Raw genomic sequence first — 15,600 nt, forward strand, 5'->3', positions numbered from 1 at the left:
GGTGCTGGGATTGTTACTGCAAGGCAGTTGAGATTACTAGAGGGAATCGGGAGGGTTACTGGGAGCGCTGGGTGTTACTGGGGAGATGTTGGGAGGGGGGGAGCTGGGGGGGGTTCTGGGGGTGTTACTGGGGGTTACTGGTGGTTATTGGTGGTGCTGGGATTGTTACTGCAAGGCAGTGGGGGTTACTGGAGGGGACTGGGAGGGTTACTGGGAGCACTGGGTGTTACTGGGGAGTCGTCGGGAGGAGGAGAGCCGGGGGGGGTTGCCGGGGGTGTTACTGGGGGTTACTGGGGGTTACTGGGGGCGCTGGGCGGGTGCTGACGGTGTGCCCGGGCAGTGCCGGCGGAGCAGCGCGGGGGCGAGTACGACCTGAGCGCGGTGCGGCTCTGCTTCCAGGTGTGGGTGCGGGGCCCGGGGGGGCTGCACCCCCTGCCCCCCGTCCTCTCCCAGCCCGTCTACGACAACCGTGAGTGACCCCCCCCCGGGCCCCCCCGAGCCCCCCCAGACCCTCTCTGTCCCCCCAGACCCCTCATAGCCCCTCCTAGACCCCCCAGAGCCCCCCCAGACCCCCCTAGTCCCCCCATAACCCACTCAGACCCTTTGTAGCCCCCCCAGACCCTCTTTGCCCCCCCAGAACCCCTGTAGCCCCTCCTAGACCCCCCCCAGAGCCCCCCCAGTCCCCCCCATAGCCTCCCCAGACCCCTCCTAGACCCTCTGTAGACCCCCCATCGCCCCCCCAGACCCTCTGTTGCCCCCCCAGACCCTCTCTGCCCCCCCCAGTCCCCACATAACCCTCCTAGACCCTGCCAGAGCCCCCCCCAGACCCCCCCTAGTCCCCCCAGACCCCCTCTAGCCCCTCCCAGACCCCCCTAGACCCCCTGTAGCCCCCCCAGACCCTCTTTGCCCTCCCATAGCCCATGTTGCCCCCCCGAGACCCCCCCAGACCCCCCGAGCCCCCCCAGACCCCCTGTAGCCCCCCCAGGCTCCTCCAGACCCCCCCGACACCCCCAGACTTCCCCTGCCCCCCCAAACCCCCTGAGCCCCCCATAGCCCCCCCACCCCCACAACCTCCCCAGCCCCCCCCCCCGCCACGTTCCCCAACACCGTGCGAACATGTGACGTGCCGTGAAGTCACGTGACGCAGCCGGCAGTCACGTGACACGCCAAAAGCTGTCACGGAAGGTGTCAATCGCGTGGCAAGGCACCCGGTCACGTGATACGCCATGCGCTCACGTGACGTGCCAGGCAATCGCGTGATGCCACGTGGTCACGCGTGACATGACGTGTAGACAAGTGACATGCCAGGCGGTCACGTGGCGGGGCCGTGCAGTCACGTGTCCTGCACGCGTGTGCGAGGCCAGGGCTGCCGGTGCCGTCCCCAACACGCCTGACGTGGGCGGGGCCTGGGACTGACACCCCGTGTCACCCCGTGTCACCCGCTGTCACCCCATGTTACCTGCTGTGACCCCGTATTATCCCGTGTTACCCCGTGTCACCCGCTGTGACCCTGTGTCACCCCGTACCACCCACTGTCACCCCATGTCACCTGCTGTGACCCCGTGTTATCCTGTGTCACCCCGTGTCACCCACTGTCACCTTATGTCACCTGCTGTGACCCCATGTCACCCCGTGTCACCCCATGTCACCCACTGTCACCCCATGTCACCTGCTGTGACCCCGTGTTATCCTGTGTCACCCTGTGTCACCCCCCTGACACCCACTGTCACCCTGTGTCACCTGCTGTGACCCCATGTCACCCCGTGTCACCCCATGGCACCCACTGTCACCCCGTGTCACCCGCTGTGACCCCGTGTCACCCCGCATTGCCCTATGTCACCGCGTGTGACCTTACGCCACCTCCTGTGACCCCGTGTCACCCTGTGTGACACTGCATGACACCCCATGTGACCCCGTGTGACCCCATGTGACCTTGTGCCACCCCATGTCACCCCATGTCACTCTGTGTCATCCTACGTGACCCCGTGCCACCCTGTGTCACCCCATGTCACCCTACGTTGTCCTGTGTCACCCCACGTCACCCCATGTCACCCTGTGTGGCCCTGTGTCACCCTGTGTCACCCCACATCACCCTGTGTCACCCCATGTCACCCCGTGTGGCCCTGTGCCATCCCATGTCACCCCATGTCACCCTGTGTCACCCCATGTCACCCCGTGTGGCCCTGTGCCATCCCGTGTCACCCCGTGTCACCCTGTGCCACCCCGTGTCACCCCATGGCACCCTACGTCACTGTGTCACCCTGTGCCATCCCGTGTCACCCCATGTCACCCTATATGACCCCGTGCCACCCCGTGTCGCTCTATATGACCCTGTGCCACCCCGTGTCACCTCGTGCCACCCCGTGTCACCCCGTGTCGCCTTATATGACCCCGTGCCACCCTACGTCACTGCGTCACCCTGTGCCATCCCGTGTCCCCCCATGCCACCCCCGCCACCCCGTGTCACCCTCCATGACCTTGTGCCACCCTCTGTCACCCCGTGTGACCCCCCCGTGTCCCCAGGAGCCCCCAGCACGGCCGAGCTGCGGATCTGCCGGGTGAACCGGAACTCGGGGAGCTGCCGGGGGGGGGACGAGATCTTCCTGCTCTGTGACAAGGTCCAGAAAGGTCAGGGCACGACCCGCCCCCCCAAAAAACCTGGGTGTCCCCCCCCAAAACCTGGGTGTCCCCCCCAGACACCTGGGTGTCCCCCTGATGCCAGGGTCCCCCCTGAATGCCTGGGTGTCCCCCCGACACCTGGGCATCCCCTCCCCTCTAGATGCCTGGGACCCCCCCTAAATGCCTTGGGTGCCCCTCGGATGCCTGGGTCCCCGCAAACTCCTGGGTCCCCCCCCAGGACTCCTGGGTCCCTCTGGATCCCTGGGTCCCCCCAACCTCCTGGGTCCCCCCTAAACTCCTGGGTCCCTCCCCAGGACGTCTGGGTCCCCCCAGATCTCTGGGTCCCCCCCAAACTCCTGGGTCCCCCCCCCTCAGGACGCCTGGGTCCCCCCCCAGGATGCCTGGTTCCCCCCAAACCTCCTGGGTCCCCCCCAAACTCCTGGCCCCCCCCCCAGGACACCTGGGTCCCCCCCAAACTCCTGGGCCCCCCCCCAGGATACCTGGGTCCCTCTGGATCCCTGGGTCCTCCCCCAACCTCCTGGGTCCCCCCCAAACTCCTGGGTCCCCCCTGTCCCCCCCCTCAGGACGCCTGGGTCCCCCCCCCAGATCCCTGGGTCCCCCCCAAACTCCTGGGTCCCCCCCCGTCCCCCTCCCAGGACACCTGGGTCCCCCCCCGACCTCCTGGGGTGCCCCCCCCCCAGTGACCCCCCCGTGCCCCCCGCAGAGGACATCGAGGTGCGTTTCTCGGCGGAGGGCTGGGAGGCGAAGGGCTCCTTCGCGCAGGCCGACGTTCACCGCCAGGTCGCCATCGTTTTCCGCACGCCGCCGTACCGCGAGCCGGCCTTGCGCCAGCCCGTCACCGTCCGCATGCAGCTCCAGCGCCCTTCCGACCGCGAGCGCAGCGAGCCCATGGACTTCCGATACCTGCCGCACCACGGTACGGGGACGGGACGGGACGGGACGGGGACGGACGCCTGGGCACAGCCCTTGCGCCCTGGGGGCATGGCTGGGTCCCCAGTGTCACCCTGGGGACGTTCCTGGGACCCTTGGGGTGCTCCTGGGTCCCTTTTGTCACCCTGGGGACGTTCCTGGGAGCCCTGGGGTGCTCCTGGGTCCCTTTTGTCACCCTGGGGACGTTCCTGGGAGCCCTGGGGTGCTCCTGGGTCCCTTTTGTCACCCTGGGGACGTTCCTGGGACCCCTGGGCTGCTCCTGGGTCCCTTTTGTCACCCTGGGGACGTTCCTGGGACCCCTGGGCTGCTCCTGGGTCCCTTTTGTCACCCTGGGGACGTTCCTGGGACCCCTGGGGTGCTCCTGGGTCCCTTTTGTCACCCTGGGGACGTTCCTGGGACCCTTGGGGTGCTCCTGGGTCCCTTTTGTCACCCTGGGGATGTTCCTGGGACCCTTGGGGTGCTCCTGGGTCCCCAGTGTCACCCTGGGGACGTTCCTGGGACCCTTGGGGTGCTCCTGGGTCCCTTTTGTCACCCTGGGGACGTTCCTGGGACCCCTGGGGTGCTCCTGGGTCCCCAGTGTCACCCTGGGGACGTTCCTGGGACCCCTGGGGTGCTCCTGGGTCCCTTTTGTCACCCTGGGGACGTTCCTGGGACCCCTGGGCTGCTCCTGGGTCCCCAGTGTCACCCTGGGGACGTTCCTGGGACCCCTGGGGTGCTCCTGGGTCCCTTTTGTCACCCTGGGGACGTTCCTGGGACCCCTGGGGTGCTCCTGGGTCCCTTTTGTCACCCTGGGGACGTTCCTGGGACCCCTGGGCTGCTCCTGGGTCCCTTTTGTCACCCTGGGGACGTTCCTGGGACCCCTGGGGTGCTCCTGGGTCCCTTTTGTCACCCTGGGGACGTTCCTGGGACCCCCTGGGCTGCTCCTGGGTCCCTTTTGTCACCCTGGGGACGTTCCTGGGACCCCTGGGGTGCTCCTGGGTCCCCAGTGTCACCCTGGGACGTTCCTGGGACCCTTGGGGTGCTCCTGGGTCCCCAGTGTCACCCTGGGGACGTTCCTGGGACCCTTGGGGTGCTCCTGGGTCCCTTTTGTCACCCTGGGGAAGTTCCTGGGAGCCCTGGGGTGCTCCTGGTCCCTTTTGTCACCCTGGGGACGTTCCTGGGACCCCTGGGGTGCTCCTGGGTCCCTTTTGTCACCCTGGGGACGTTCCTGGGACCCCTGGGGTGCTCCTGGGTCCCTTTTGTCACCCTGGGGACGTTCCTGGGACCCTTGGGGTGCTCCTGGGTCCCCAGTGTCACCCTGGGGACGTTCCTGGGACCCCTGGGGTGCTCCTGGGTCCCTTTTGTCACCCTGGGGACGTTCCTGGGACCCTGGGGTGCTCCTGGGTCCCTTTTGTCACCCTGGGGACGTTCCTGGGACCCCTGGGGTGCTCCTGGGTCCCCAGTGTCACCCTGGGGACGTTCCTGGGACCCTTGGGGTGCTCCTGGGTCCCCAGTGTCACCCTGGGGACGTTCCTGGGACCCCTGGGGTGCTCCTGGGTCCCTTTTGTCACCCTGGGGACGTTCCTGGGACCCCTGGGGTGCTCCTGGGTCCCTTTTGTCACCCTGGGGACGTTCCTGGGACCCTTGGGGTGCTCCTGGGTCCCTTTTGTCACCCTGGGACGTTCCTGGGACCCCTTGGGTGCTCCTGGGTCCCTTTTGTCACCCTGGGGACGTTCCTGGGACCCCTGGGGTGCTCCTGGGTCCCTTTTGTCACCCTGGGGACGTTCCTGGGACACTTGGGGTGCTCCTGGGTCCCTTTTGTCACCCTGGGGATGTTCCTGGGACCCTTGGGGTGCTCCTGGGTCCCCAGTGTCACCCTGGGGACGTTCCTGGGAGCCCTGGGGTGCTCCTGGGTCCCTTTTGTCACCCTGGGGACGTTCCTGGGACCCCTGGGCGGCTCCTGGGTCCCTTTTGTCACCCTGGGGACGTTCCTGGGACACCTTGGGGTGCTCCTGGGTCCCTTTTGTCACCCTGGGGACGTTCCTGGGACCCCTGGGGTGCTCCTGGGTCCCTTTTGTCACCCTGGGGATGTTCCTGGGACCCTTGGGGTGCTCCTGGGTCCCCAGTGTCACCCTGGGGACGTTCCTGGGAGCCCTGGGCTGCTCCTGGGTCCCTTTTGTCACCCTGGGGACGCTCCTGGGACACCTTGGGGTGCTCCTGGGTCCCCAGTGTCACCCTGGGGACGTTCCTGGGAGCCCTGGGGTGCTCCTGGGTCCCTTTTTTCACCCTGGGGACATTCCTGGGACCCTTGGGGTGCTCCTGGGTCCCTTTTGTCACCCTGGGGACGTTCCTGGGACCCCTGGGGTGCTCCTGGGTCCTTTTGTCACCCTGGGGACGTTCCTGGGACCCCTGGGGTGCTCCTGGGTCCCTTTTGTCACCCTGGGGACGTTCCTGGGACCCCTGGGGTGCTCCTGGGTCCCTTTTGTCACCCTGGGGACGTTCCTGGGACCCCTGGGGTGCTCCTGGGTCCCCAGTGTCACCCTGGGGACGTTCCTGGGACCCCTGGGCTGCTCCTGGGTCCCTTTTGTCACCCTGGGGACGTTCCTGGGACCCCTGGGCTGCTCCTGGGTCCCTTTTGTCACCCTGGGGACGTTCCTGGGACCCCTGGGCTGCTCCTGGGTTCCCTTTTGTCACCCTGGGGACGTTCCTGGGACCCCTGGGGTGCTCCTGGGTCCCCAGTGTCACCCTGGGGACGTTCCTGGGACCCCTGGGGTGCTCCTGGGTCCCTTTTGTCACCCTGGGGACGTTCCTGGGACCCCTGGGGTGCTCCTGGGTCGCTTTTGTCACCCTGGGGACGTTCCTGGGACCCCTGGGGTGCTCCTGGGTCCCTTTTGTCACCCTGGGGACGTTCCTGGGAGCCCTGGGGTGCTCCTGGGTCCCTTTTGTCACCCTGGGGACGTTCCTGGGACCCCTGGGCGGCTCCTGGGTCCCTTTTGTCACCCTGGGGACGTTCCTGGGACACCTTGGGGTGCTCCTGGGTCCCTTTTGTCACCCTGGGGACGTTCCTGGGACACCTTGGGGTGCTCCTGGGTCCCTTTTGTCACCCTGGGGACGTTCCTGGGACCCCTGGGGTGCTCCTGGGTCCCTTTTGTCACCCTGGGGACGTTCCTGGGACACTTGGGGTGCTCCTGGGTCCCTTTTGTCACCCTGGGGACGTTCCTGGGACCCTTGGGGTGCTCCTGGGTCCCTTTTGTCACCCTGGGGACGTTCCTGGGACCCTTGGGGTGCTCCTGGGTCCCCAGTGTCACCCTGGGGACGTTCCTGGGAGCCCTGGGGTGCTCCTGGGTCCCTTTTGTCACCCTGGGGACATTCCTGGGACCCCTGGGCTGCTCCTGGGTCCCTTTTGTCACCCTGGGGACATTCCTGGGACACCTTGGGGTGCTCCTGGGTCCCTTTTGTCACCCTGGGGACGTTCCTGGGACCCCTGGGGTGCTCCTGGGTCCCCTTTTGTCACCCTGGGGACGTTCCTGGGGACCCTTGGGGTGCTCCTGGGTCCCTTTGTCACCCTGGGGACGTTCCTGGGACCCTTGGGGTGCTCCTGGGTCCCTAGTGTCACCCTGGGGACATTCCTGGGACCCCTGGGGTGCTCCTGGGTCCCTTTTGTCACCCTGGGGACGTTCCTGGGACCCCTGGGGTGCTCCTGGGTCCCTTTTGTCACCCTGGGGACGTTCCTGGGACACTGGGGTGCTCCTGGGTCCCTTTTGTCACCCTGGGGACGTTCCTGGGACCCTTGGGGTGCTCCTGGGTCCCTTTTGTCACCCTGGGGACGTTCCTGGGACCCTTGGGGTGCTCCTGGGTCCCCAGTGTCACCCTGGGGACGTTCCTGGGAGCCCTGGGGTGCTCCTGGGTCCCTTTTGTCACCCTGGGGACATTCCTGGGACCCCTGGGCTGCTCCTGGGTCCCTTTTGTCACCCTGGGGACATTCCTGGGACACCTTGGGGTGCTCCTGGGTCCCTTTTGTCACCCTGGGGACGTTCCTGGGACCCCTGGGGTGCTCCTGGGTCCCTTTTGTCACCCTGGGGACGTTCCTGGGACCCTTGGGGTGCTCCTGGGTCCCTTTTGTCACCCTGGGGACGTTCCTGGGACCCTTGGGGTGCTCCTGGGTCCCTTTTGTCACCCTGGGGACGTTCCTGGGACCCTTGGGGTGCTCCTGGGTCCCTTTTGTCACCCTGGGGAGCACGGCTGGGTCCCTGTTGTCACCCTTGGGACATGCCTGTGTCCCCAGTGTCACCCTGGGGCATGGCTGTGTCCCTTGGGGTGCCCCTGGGTCCTTGGGGTCACTGGTGTGACTGGGAGGTGACTGGGAGGTAACTGGTGGTAACTGGTGTGACTGAAGGCAACTGGAGGTGACTGGAGGGGTCACTGGGTGTGACTGGGAGGTGACTGGTGTGACTGGGAGGTGACTGGGGGTGACTGGGAGGTGACTGAGGGGCAACTGGGGGTGACTGGGTGTTACTGGGAGGTAACTGGTCTGACTGAGAGGTAACTGGGTGTGACTGGGAGGTAACGGGGTGACTGGGAGGTAACTGGTGGTGACTGGGTGTTACTGGGAGGTAACGGGGTTACTGGTGCAGGGGACCTGCAGTGCATCGAGGAGAAGCGCAAGCGCACCCGCGAGACCTTCCGCTCCTTCGTCCAGCGCAGCCCCCTGCCCGGTGGGGGACGGGGGGGTTTGGGGGGGGGGAATGGGGTCCCGGGGGGGTGTCTAGAGGGGGTATTGGGGGGCCCTGGGGGGGGTCTTTGGGGGATATTGGGGTCCCTGAGGGCGTCTTTTGGGGGGTATTGGGGGTCCCTTGCGGGGTATTTGGGGTTCCACGGGGGTGTATCTGGGGTCCCTGGGGGGGTATTAGGGTCCCAGGGGGTATGGGGGGTCCCTGGGGGGCTATTGGGGGTCCCTGGGGAGTATTTGGGGTCCCGGGGATTTATTTGGGTTCCCTGGGGAGGTCCCTAGGGGGGTACTAGGGGTCCTAGGGGGGATTGGGGTCCCTGGGGGGGTCCTTGGGGGTATTGGGGGTCCCTGGGGAGTATTAGGGGTCCCCGGGAGGATATTTGGGGTCCCCGGGGGGGTATTTGGTATCTTGGGGGGGTATTTGGGGTCCGGGGGGGGGGCGGGAATTGGGGTCGCTGGGGGGTGTTGAGGTCCCTAACGGTGCACCCCCGTTCTCCTCCCCAGGCCCGGTGCCCCCCGAGCCCCGGCCCCCCCGGCGCATCGCGGTGCCCTCGCGGCCCCCCCCGGTCCCCCAGCCCCCCCCCCAGCATGGGTGAGCCTTGGGGTGGGGGGCAAATTTGGGGGGGGGTAAATTGGGGGGGCAAATAGGGGGTGAGGGGCAAGGGGGGTAAATTGGGGGGGCAAATAGGGGGGTGGGGGGCAAATGAGTGGTAGAAAGGGGGTGGGGGGTGAAAGGGGGGGCTAATGGGGGGGGTTGGGGGCAAAAAGGGGGGAGGGGGTAAATGGGGGGGCAAAGGGGGGAAATGGGGCAAAAGGGTGGGGAGCAAATGGGGGGGGGCAATTTGGGGGGGCAAAAGGGGGTGGGGGGCAAATGGGGGGGGGGGTCGAGCCCCTTCCTTACCCCTTCCCCCCCCCCCCAGCTCTCCCCCCAGCCCCCTCCTTCTCTTTTGGGGGTTCAGGGGGGCTGTTGGGGGGCCCCCCTCCCGAACCGGAGCCCCTGGCCGAGGCGCTGCTGCAGCTGCAGTTTGAAGAGGGGCCCCCCCCGGGGGGGGGGGGGCAGCGGGGGGGGGGGAGCCCCCCCTTTGGATATAGGGGCGCTTTTGGGGGACCCCCCTTTCCCCCCTCTCGATACCATCAACGCCGCCGACGTCCAGCGCTTGTTGGGCCCCCCCGACCCCCCCCCAGCTTTTGGGGAGCCCCCCCCCTGATTTTGGAGGGGGGGCTTCTGATTTTGGGGGGGCCCCCCAAGATTTTGGGGCCCCCCCCCATGCTGATGTCATACCCCGAAGCCATCGCTCGGCTGGTGCAGAGTCAGCCCCCGGGGGGGGGGCCCCGAAATTGGGGGGGGTCCCCAGTTGGGGGGGGGTCCTGAGTTGGGGGGGACACCCGATTTGGGGGGGGGGGGAGGCCCCGAGGACTCGCTGCCTTCCCTGGGGGACCTGGACTTCAGTGCCTTCCTCAGCCAGTTCCCCTCCTCCTAACTGGGAGGGACTGGGGGGGTTTACTGGGAGTCACTGGGAGGCTTCTAGGGGGAATTGGGGGCTACTGGGAGGGTTCTACGGGGGACTGGGGGCTACTGGGAGGCTTTTAGGGGGCACTGGGTAGGGCTGGGGGGCTACTGGGAGGCTTCTAGGCGTAACTGGGAGTGACTAGGGACTACTGGGAGGCACTAGGAGGCTTTTAGGGGTGGCTGGGGGGTTACTGGGGAGGCTACTGGGAGGGTTCTAGGGGGAACTGGGGACTACTGGGAGGCTTTTAGGGGGCACTGGGGGGGTTACTGGGAGGGAACTGGGGACTACTGGGAGGCACTGGGAGGCTTTTAGGAGGCACTGGGGGGTCTGGGGGGCTACTGGGAGGCTTCTAGGTGGAGTCCTAAGGGCTACTGGATGTCACTGGGAGCTACTGGGAGGCAACCAGGAGTCACTGAGAGGCATCTGAGTGGCTACTGGGGGTCACTGGAAGCTGATGGGGGTTCTCAGGGCGGGGGGGGGCGGACACTGGGAGTTACTGGGGCAACTGGGAGCTACTGGGAAGCCCTGAGAGGGCTACTGGGAGCGTCCCAAGGGACCAGTGGGAGCTACTGGGAGCGACTGGGGACTATGGGAGAGCTACTGGGAGCTACTGGGAAGATACTGGGAGTCCTCGGGGGTCCGCCCCCGGCCACTGCCCCTTCGCCCCGCCCCCCCCGGGGCGCTGCAGCCAATGGGAGCACTGCTCTCTTCCCCCCCCCCACCCCCGCCAGCATTAACCCCGCCCCCAGCCGGAACCAAAGTGCCTTTGGGGGGCGGGGGAAGCCCCGCCCCTCGCCCCACCCCGCTGGGGTCACCCCAATAAACGGTCCAAGGCCAGAGCGCCCTTTGATTGACAGCGGGGGCGGGGCGTGGCCTGGGCTGGGGAGGCGTGGCTCAGCAGGAGGCGGAGCCTGGTTAAGCCAAAGGGGGCGTTACCGAGCGCGGGCGGGGGGGCGGGTGGAGCGCTTTGCCGGAAGAGGTGTGGCTTCGTCCCGGAAGGGGCGGGGCGAAGCGGGCGGCAGGCCTGCAGCGGAGCGGGGCCGGGGGCGAGAGCCGGGAAGCGGCGGGGAACGGCCGGGAGCGGCCCAGCGGGGCCGGGGCCGGGGCCCGAGCGGGATCCAGCGGGGCCAGGGCCGGGGCGATGCCGAGCAAGAAGAAGAAATACAACGCGCGGTTCCCGCCGGTCAGCGGAGAGGGCCGGGACCGGGCCTGGGCCCGGGGAGGGGAGGGCGGGGGGGCCGGGGGGGGGGGGCTGGCGTCACCATGGCAACGGGGAGGGCGGGAGGGCGTTCCCCGTGGTGCCCGGGAGGGGCGGGGCTTGTGGGAGTGGGCGGGGCCTATGCAGGCGGCAGGGACTCGGCCCCCTTCCTCCTTTCCAGGCTCAGGAGAGGGGATGGTGCCCGGGGGAGGCGTGGCCACGGGAGGGGGCGGAGCGTGAGGGGGGTTGGCCTCCTGCAGGGGCGGGGCTTGTGTGAGGGGCGGGGCTATTCTTTCCACGCTCACGAGAGGGGATAGATAGAGCTGGGGAGGCGTGGCCACGGGACAGGGGCGGAGCTTGAGGGGGTTGGCCTCGTGTGTGGGCGAGGCTTGTGTGAGGGGCGGGGCTATTCTTTCCAGGCCCAGGAGAGCGGATGGGGCTGGGGGGCGTGGCCACGGGATAGGGGAGGAGCTTGAGGGGGTGGCCTCGTGTAGGGGCGGGGCTTGTGTGAGGGGCGGAGCTCTTCTTTCCAGGCTCAGGGAAGAGAGTGGAGGTTGGGGGGGGGGGGGGTGTAGCCTCAGGTAGGGGCGGGGCTTGAGGGGCGTGGTCCTGGATGGGGTGGGGCTTTGTGGAGTGGGCGTGGCCTGCACAGGGGCGAGGGTGCATTGCTTCTCCCTCTTTTCCAGGCCCGGGGTGAGAGGGTGGCGTTGGGGGGTGTGGCCTACGCCCGGAGGGGGCGTGGCTTCTCGAGGGAGGGGCGTGCGGCCGTGCCTCAGTTTCCCTCTTGCGCGTAGGCGCGGATCAAGAAGATCATGCAGACGGACGAGGAGATCGGGAAGGTGGCGGCCGCTGTCCCCGTCATCATCTGTATCCTCCCGGACACCAGGGTCCCCCCAGGGTGTCGTGTGTCCCCCCAGCCCTGGGCACCCTGGGTCCCCCGGATACCTGGGTGCCCCCCACCCTGAATGCCTGGGTCCCCAGATACCTGGGTCCCCCCCACCCCGGACACCTGGGTCCCCCCCACCCTGGACACCTGGGTCCCCCCCCACCCCAGACACCTGTGTCCCCAGACACCTGTGTCCCCCCCACGCTGGACACCTGGGTCCCCAGACACCTGGGTTCCCCCCACCCTGGATACCTGGGTGTCCCCCCCCCCGGACACCTGGGTCACCTGGGTCCCCCCTTGCCATTGGGTAGCCCTGGGTCCCATTGAGGGGGGGGGGGTTTGGGCTGCCCCAGGCTCGAGGGCGGGGCAGGGGCGGGGCCGGGACGCTTGGGTCCGCGGGGGTCCTTAGCGGCGTAGCCCGGGCGTTGGAGCTTTTCCTGGAGTCGCTGTTACGGAAAGCGTGTCACGTCACCCAGTCCCGTAACGCCAAAACCATGACCACGTCCCACCTGTGAGTAACCCCCCCCCGTCCCCCGTCCCCGCACCCCTGGGTCCCCTTTTTGGGGGTGGGGAGGGGTTCCCCAGACCCCTGGGTCCCCTTTGGGGGGGGTGGGGAAGGGTCCTCTGCTCCGCTTCGCACTCCGTGCCTCAGTTTCCCCACTACCTCCCCAAAAAGAAACTTAACGGAAGAAATTGGTGTTAAGGGTGGGGCTTAGGAGTGAGGGGTGGGGTTTGTGGATGGGTGTGGCATGTGGGTGTGGCCTGCCGAGCCCCACCCACCCTCTCTTTCAGGAAGCAATGCATCGAGCTGGAGCAACAATTTGATTTCCTGAAGGATTTGGTGGCGGCCGTCCCCGATATGCAGGGGGAGGGCGAGGAGCCCCACGGCGAGGGCGAGCGGGGACCCCGAAGGTGGGCCGGACGCCTGGGTGTCCCCCCCCCACACCCCGACACCTGGGGTGTCCCCCCCCAAATTTTGGGGTCCCCCCCCAACACCTTGGGGTCCCGATGTGGGTGCCACAGGGATAAGGAAGGGGGTGATTCTCTGGATGTCGGGGTCCTTGGGGAGTGAGGTGGGGGGGGGTGCTCCAGGTTGGGGGGGGTCTCCTGGATATCTGGGTCCTTGGGGAATGAGGTGGGGGGGGCTCTGGGTTGGGGGGAGCCCCCAAACACCTGGGTGTCCCCCTCAAACACCTGGGTCCCCCCCCAACACTCCCTGATGCAGGGTGGGGGGGACGGGCACCCAGATGCCCCCCCCCCGGGAATGGGGTGGTGCGGGGGGGGGCTCTGGGGTAGTGGGGGGGTCCCCTGGGTCCTTGACAAAGTTTTTTTGGGGGGGGGGGGGGTCTGTTACAGGGGTCGCCGCCCGGGCGCTGGCCGAAAGAACGGGGGTCCTGGGGCGAAGGGGAAGGACCCCAAACAGTCGGGGACGGACTCGGAGCAGGAGGTGGGGGGGGGCCCAGACGCCTTTTGTTGGGGGGGGGGTTGTTTGGACACCTGGGTGCCCTGTGTGTGCATGGGGGGGGGTCCTCTTGGAGGTGGGGGGGTGCCTGGACACCTGGGTCCCCTGGTTTGAGCCTGGATGATGACTGGGTCCCTTGAGAGTGGGGGGTCCCTGGGAGGTTTGGGGAGGGGGGGGGGTGTCCCCTTGGAGGTGGGGGGGGGGCACCCAGACACCTGGGTCCCGTGGGGGGGGGGGTAGGGGGTCCCCGGATGCCTGGGTCCCCTCGCTGTCATTGTGTCCCCCCCTTGTGTGTCCTTGTGTCCCCCCCCCCGCAGGAGGACTCTGAGGACAGTGACAGCGACGGGGAGGAGGAGACGCCGCAGCCCCCCCCCGCCCGACCCCCCCTCAATTTCACCAGGTACCAGCCCTGGATGCCTGGGTCCTTTTTTTGGGGGGGGGGCACCCATATGCTTGGGTTCCCTTTTTTTTGGGGGGGGGGGGGGGGCACAGCCAGATGCCTGGGTCCCTTTAGGGTGGGGGGGTAAGGGAAGAACACCCCAAAACCTGGGTCTTGAAGTGGGGGGCGGGGGGGGAGTTGGGTGTAGCACCCTGGATTCCCGGGTCCCTTTTTTGGGGGTGGGGGGTGCACCCGGATGCCTGGGTCCCGTGGGGTGGGGGCTTGGGGGGGTTGAGCAGGGACCCCCCCAGACTCCTGGGTCCCTTGGGGGGGGGGGGGTGTTTGGTGGGACCCCCCCCGGACACGTGGGTCCACTGACCCCTCTCCCGCAGCCCTGGGGTGCCCTTCGCGCCGTTGGGACCCCCCGCGCTCCCGGGGGGGCTCCCGGGGGGGCTCCCCCCAGCCCCCGGCCCCCCCCCGCGCCCGTGAGGAGGAGGAGGAGGACGAAGACTACGACTCTTAGCGCTCCACTCCCCCCTGTTTTTTTGCCCGTTTATCCAGGATTTCAACCCGTTTCGGGGCCGGGTGCCACCTCCCAGTATGGTCTTACTGGGAGCGGGGGCCTCGGACCAGTTGGGGGCTGGGAGCGGTACTGGGAGCACTGGGAACGCCTCCCCACGCCGGGTTGAGGGCACTGGTGTGATGAGTTGTGTCCGTTCTCGGGGCGGGGGGGGAGCTCAGCCTGGACGTTTGGGTTCCCCCCACCCGGACGCCTGGGTCCCCTTTTTTGGGGGGGGGGGCGGTGGGAGATTGGGGGGGGGTTGGTTTTGGGGCCCTTTGGTGGCTTTTAACGAGTCGGGGGGTTTTGTATCGGCTCAATAAAGTTCCCGTTTCCGTACGCCTGGGTCCCCCCCACCCTGACACCTGGGTGCCCCCCCCCCAAAAAAACTTGGGTGCCCCCCTCGGACAACTGGGTGCCCCCCTCGGACAACTGGGTGCCCCCCCAAACTCCTGGGTCCCCCCCAGTTCTGGAGCCTCGGTTCCTTTGTCGATCATTAGAGGGCAGCAGAGGCCCTGTGGGAGCGGGCGAGTGCCCTAGAGGAATCTATAGGGGCCTATAGGAGCCTATAGCGGTGTATGGGGGTCTACAGGAGCCTATAGGAGCCCCTAGGAGGACTTATAGGATCTATAGGAGTTTGTTGGGGGGGTTAGAGGGACTTAAAGGAGCCCATAGGGGAGTTTGTAGGAACATTTAGCAGGGTTTATAGGGCCTATAGGAGCTCCTCGGGGGTATAGATGCCTATAGGAGCCCATAAGGGGGTCTGTAGGAGTCCCTAGGAGGACTTATAGGATCTATAGGAGTTTATTGGGGGTTAGAGGGACTTAAAGGAGCCCATAGGGGAGTTTATAGGGGCCTATAGGAACTTTTAGGAGGGTTTAGATGGACTATAGCTGCTCCTTGGGGGGTATAGACACCTATAGGAACCCATAAGGGGGTCTGTAGGAGCCTCTAGGAGGACTTATAGGATCTATAGGAGTTCATTGAGGGGGTTATAGGGACTTAAAGGAGCTTATAGGGCAGTTTATAGGAACCTCTAGGAGGGTTCATAGGAACTATAGGAGCTCCTCAGGGAGTATAGACGCCTATAGGAGCCCATAAGGGGGTCTATAGGAGCTGGTAGGGGGTCTATAGGAGCACGTGGGGGGGTGATAGGGACCTATAGCAGCCCAGAGGGGGTTTTTAGAGGTCTGTAAGAGCCATAAAGAGGGTTATAGTGTCTATAGCATGGTTTATAGGGGTCTATAGAACCCCCTAATGAATCTATAGGGAGCTGTAGGGTTCCATAGGGGATTTATAGGGGGTCTGTGGGGGGAGCAATAGGGCA

At 66.8% G+C, this 15,600-nt stretch overlaps 2 protein-coding genes and 1 long non-coding RNA gene across 3 annotated transcripts; 2 read left to right on the top strand and 1 right to left on the bottom strand.

Annotated features, from left to right (window-relative positions):
* Positions 1 to 327: 327 nt before the first annotated feature.
* LOC115338347 (transcription factor p65-like) lies at positions 328 to 9,427 on the top strand (the record flags this gene model as incomplete). Its single annotated transcript, XM_030006900.1, has 6 exons — positions 328 to 469; positions 2,524 to 2,628; positions 3,344 to 3,556; positions 8,184 to 8,264; positions 8,783 to 8,870; positions 9,199 to 9,427. Coding segments are annotated over 6 exons (738 nt in total), but the record flags the coding sequence as incomplete, so codon positions are not given.
* Positions 1,389 to 2,024, bottom strand: LOC121233136. Its single transcript, XR_005931936.1, has 3 exons — positions 1,923 to 2,024; positions 1,590 to 1,669; positions 1,389 to 1,459 (listed from the first exon to the last, which is right to left on the bottom strand). It is a non-coding gene; the product is annotated as an uncharacterized LOC121233136 (long non-coding RNA).
* Positions 9,428 to 10,748: 1,321 nt separating the features above from the next.
* On the top strand, positions 10,749 to 14,612 carry DRAP1 (DR1 associated protein 1). The gene is made up of 7 exons (XM_030006899.2): positions 10,749 to 10,972; positions 11,782 to 11,854; positions 12,291 to 12,384; positions 12,666 to 12,785; positions 13,230 to 13,320; positions 13,653 to 13,735; positions 14,107 to 14,612. The coding sequence occupies exons 1-7, from the start codon at positions 10,931 to 10,933 to the stop codon at positions 14,201 to 14,203; spliced, it is 600 nt and encodes a 199-aa protein (XP_029862759.1). The 5' UTR covers positions 10,749 to 10,930; the 3' UTR covers positions 14,204 to 14,612.
* Positions 14,613 to 15,600: the final 988 nt, after the last annotated feature.

The sequence above is a fragment of the Aquila chrysaetos genome, unplaced genomic scaffold (assembly GCF_900496995.4).
Source record: "Aquila chrysaetos chrysaetos unplaced genomic scaffold, bAquChr1.4, whole genome shotgun sequence".
Lineage (NCBI taxonomy): Eukaryota > Metazoa > Chordata > Aves > Accipitriformes > Accipitridae > Aquila > Aquila chrysaetos.

What these genes read in the sequence shown, in the direction of transcription:
- DRAP1 (XM_030006899.2), top strand. Translation starts at nt 10,931, where the DNA reads ATGCCGAGCAAGAAGAAGAAATACAACGCGCGGTTCCCGCCG. An exon ending in ACCATGACCACGTCCCACCT is followed by an intron (nt 12,385 to 12,665) that starts GTGAGTAACCCC and finishes CCTCTCTTTCAG; the next exon opens with GAAGCAATGCATCGAGCTGG. An exon ending in GGACGGACTCGGAGCAGGAG is followed by an intron (nt 13,321 to 13,652) that starts GTGGGGGGGGGC and finishes CCCCCCCCGCAG; the next exon opens with GAGGACTCTGAGGACAGTGA.